Source organism: Miscanthus floridulus, chromosome 10 (genome assembly GCF_019320115.1).
Source record: "Miscanthus floridulus cultivar M001 chromosome 10, ASM1932011v1, whole genome shotgun sequence".
NCBI lineage: Eukaryota > Viridiplantae > Streptophyta > Magnoliopsida > Poales > Poaceae > Miscanthus > Miscanthus floridulus.
Window position 1 is genome coordinate 141,364,863 of NC_089589.1, and position 3,706 is coordinate 141,368,568.

Sequence of the window (3,706 nt, forward strand, 5' to 3'; positions counted from 1 at the left end):
TCATGCCTGGTGGAGGAGTTAAGGCATGCACCCCCACACCATCCCACTTCGTTTGGGAGATGGGACGTTGGGGCCACATGGAGTAGATCTGGTAGAGGGGGAGCCATGGCACTTGATGTGTGCGGATCCAGGCAGTCGATGGTAGCCAGTGGGCCTGAGGGGCGTCGAATCCCCTCAAGTCCCATGAGGAGGCATGCACAGAGTAGGCGGCACACGTGGTGGAAAGTGGAGCAAAGACTTGACTCGTTGTCAGCGGTTCCCTGACCCTGCCTTTACTGCACCTGGAGGCATGTCGCGGGGATTGAGGAGACGCCCAGCCAGTTCCCTAGGGCCCCTTTAGGCCGTTGATGGCTGATCTGAGGGCCGGAGCCTCTCACAGCGTATTGTCTGGGACATAAAGGGGAGCTCCGGGGGATGCCGTGTCTTCGATCCCTTCCTCTGGCCCCTTCTCTTCTTCCTTTCAGATCCATCTTCTTTGGCAGTGATGGCGATGATGAAGTGCGATGCTTCCCTCTAGGTGAGTCTATCTTGGTGCGCCGGGCGATTGCTTCCTCGAGGGTGGAAGGACTCAAGCGAGGCAGCCACCACAACTACATGAGGTGGCGGGAGATGCTCCACGGTGCTGCGCGGATTCCGCTTCATATAGTGTGGGTGGCTGCCGATCTTCTCCATTCTTCATCCGCGGCAAGGCCAACCAAGCCCCCAGCGGCTCTCAGCCTAGGAGCCCAGTGGTGTGAGCCCTGTGGAGGGGGTTAAGGCAGGGTTTGGCCGTCTTGCCCTTCGCGGATCTCCTCATGCTTACACCTGAAGAAGATCTGGGGAGGTCGGCCTTTCCTAGCTTGGTAGGCCGGCCTTCATTGCAGGGGCTCTCCTCCCCCTCTGAGGAGGAGCGGAGATCATTGTAGGGTCGGGGTGCCGACCTTGTGCTGGATTAAAGCAGGGTTTGCCACCGTATGTTGTAATCAAGTCATTCCCTATCAATGAAATAAAATTACTTTCGTTTGTAATCCCATTGCTCTTGAGTCGTCCTCAGAGACTTTGTCCCTCGTTGGGATGGGCTGTTATGATGATGGCCTAGTTGGCCAAGATCACCATGCCCATGCTGCTAGCAGGTAAGTCCATGAGAACACCGGGTTTATGGTCGTTCTGTGCCTCGATCATGTCCCCAAGAGGGGAGATCCTCGGCTTCCCGATCGAACCACTCGTATAGTTCTTGAGCTCGTCTGTCGGCACTCGGGGGCGCGCTGCCTCCCTCGTTGGGTCACCATGAGTAGCTCAAAATCGATACTCGAACATCGCTCGTACAGACGGTTGGGACACTTCTGGGCACCCCAGCTATAGTCGTGTGGGCTCATCTCCCGAGCGTCCCTCGCACTTTAGGTGCTTCGAGCGGCCTTGAAGCCCGATGGGCCAGCCTTAGAAACCTCGGTGATGCCCCTTTTGGGGGCCCCCATACCATCATGTGGTGGGGTGGCTCCATCCAATGAAGGATCAGGAAACAGGCAGGTACCTGCAAAGAAAATGAAATGGACACAAGAGAAGGGAAAGATGACATAGCTGGTAACATGGCGGTCGGGGCCATTCCATTAGCGCCTTGCTGATCCCTCGCCCGGTCCTCTTGCTCTGTTCGTCCGATCCTTGCCTCGCTCGGGGGCCTTCTGCAGTGGTCGCCCTTCAGAAAGGTCAGTAGGTGGTTAGCTCAGTAAATCCTCTGGTCTAGCCAAGCTTCCGCTTAGGTGGCTCAGGTTAAAGGAGACAATCATAGAGACAAGCAAAGGAAGAGGGCCGGGAGGATGGGACTTATCTTGGTTTTTGTTGTTGTAGAGGGAGGCCAGCGAAGGAGGTCGGGAGGCGGGTAATGGCTCAGGAGACGATGCTTCTAGGATGATGGTGTGGTGTTGGCCTTCCCTCATGGGGAAAGGTCGGAACTCACCTCGATTGGGTCAACCGCTTCTGGGGGTCCGAGCACCTGGATGGAGGGCCAGCTGAGCCACCACTGCCACTAGGAACCTTGTTCGCCTGGCCGATGCTCAGTCGATCGAGCACCGCTGCTGCCTTGGCTGCTTCCTCCACCGGTGCCCTTCTTGCGTCGTGGCCAGGGCCGTCAAGATCATAGGGGGAGATGAGCATGGCCGCTTGGGCGACACAGTCCAGCTCGCAGTAGTAGGCTTGCTCGAGTCTCCCTTTGATGGTGATGACCCCGTTTGGGCCAGGCATCTTGAGCTTCAAGTAGGTGTGGTTAGGGACGACCATAAACTTGGCGAAGCACGATCGACCGAGGAGGGCGTGGTAGACTCTAGGGAAGTCAACCACCTCAAAGGTGAGTGGCTCCTTGCGGAAGTTGTCCAGCTGGCCAAAGATGACGTTAAGCCAAATGCGCCCGATGGGCATGGCTTCCTTCCCCAGCATGATCCCGTAGAACGGCGCCTTGTTGGGGCATAGGTTGCTATGGGGGATGTCCATCTTGTTGAGGGTGCTAGCATAGAGTATGTTGAGGCCGCTACCCCCATCCATCAGCACCTTGGTAGGCATGTGGTGCCCACGACCAGGCTAACCATGAGCAGGTAGCGCCTCGGATGAGTTACACTATTGGGGTGGTCTTCCTGGTCGAAGGTGATGGCCATCTGGGACCATCAGAGACGCATTGGAGGGGCGAGGATGTGAATGGTATTCACCTCCTGTTCAGTGATGCGGCACTGCCGATGGGATTCATAGGCGTGGGATCCCCCGAAGATCATGAGGTAGCGCTCGGCCTCCAGAAACTCGGTGTCTTCCTCCTGGGCGCCTCCCACCAGGTCGCCGACCTTCAGGGCAGGCTTCTGGGCCTTGCCCTATTGGCCAAGGGTGCCATAGATGTAGCCCCTCATGGTAGCATAGTCCTTGAGGAGGTGCTTTGCCTGCCCCCATGGAATGGGCAGGGGGCCTCGAGCGCCTTCTCGAAGTGTTCCGGGCATGTGCCTCACCTGCGGGGCTGAGGTCTGTTAGCGCCGTCGGCCACGACCGCCATCTCCTCCCCGTGGCCCTTCCGGTCCTTGTTCTTCCTGTCACGACATCACTGGGACGAGGCGATATCGTCGCCGGCATCGGCTCTGTTGAGGTGACCGGCGGCCTTGGCTTTGCCGCTAAAGTTGTCCTGGACCACCTCCTCGCCGGTGGCGTATTGGGTGGCGACGTCCAGGAGCTCCCGTGTCGTGCAAGGGGTCTCGCGGCTGAGCATGTGGATGAATGCATCATAGGTCGTGCCATAGATGAAGGCGTTGATGACGTCGACGTCGGTGATGTTGGGGAGCTCATTGCGCTTCTTGGAGAAACACTGGATGTACTCCCAGAGGGTCTCATCGGGCCTTTGCCTGGAATTGTGGTGGTCCCATGAGTTCCTAGGCCGAGTGTATGTACCTTGGAAGTGGCCGATGAAGATGGAGCGAAGGTCGCCCCAGTAGCGGATGCTGCCAGGCTCGAGCTGCTCGAGCCAAGCTCTGGTCGAGCTTGATAGAAGCAAAGGAAGGTACTGGATGGCAAAGTCATTGTCTGACCCCCCAACCTTCATGGTGAGGCGGTAATCCTCTAGCCAATGATCTGGGTTGGTCTCATCATCATACTTGGAGATGTGGGTCGGTGACCAAAAACGCCTAAGGTAGGGAGCCGCCCACATCACTGCCCCGAACACCAGGGGGTCGAAGTGATCCAGGGCGGTGCCCCAACCCCA

At 57.9% G+C, this 3,706-nt stretch overlaps 1 protein-coding gene across 1 annotated transcript; it reads right to left on the reverse strand.

Annotated features, from left to right (window-relative positions):
- Window positions 1–1,491: 1,491 nt before the first annotated feature.
- Window positions 1,492–2,532, reverse strand: LOC136489857 (uncharacterized). Its single transcript, XM_066486380.1, has 2 exons — window positions 1,934–2,532; window positions 1,492–1,510 (listed from the first exon to the last, which is right to left on the reverse strand). The coding sequence occupies exons 1-2, from the start codon at window positions 2,530–2,532 to the stop codon at window positions 1,492–1,494; spliced, it is 618 nt and encodes a 205-aa protein (XP_066342477.1).
- Between the last annotated feature and the right edge of the window lie 1,174 nt (window positions 2,533–3,706).

Bases quoted from the DNA above. Each gene is read 5' to 3' on its own strand.
- LOC136489857 (XM_066486380.1), bottom strand. From the start codon at position 2,532: ATGCCTACCAAGGTGCTGATGGATGGGGGTAGCGGCCTCAACATACTC.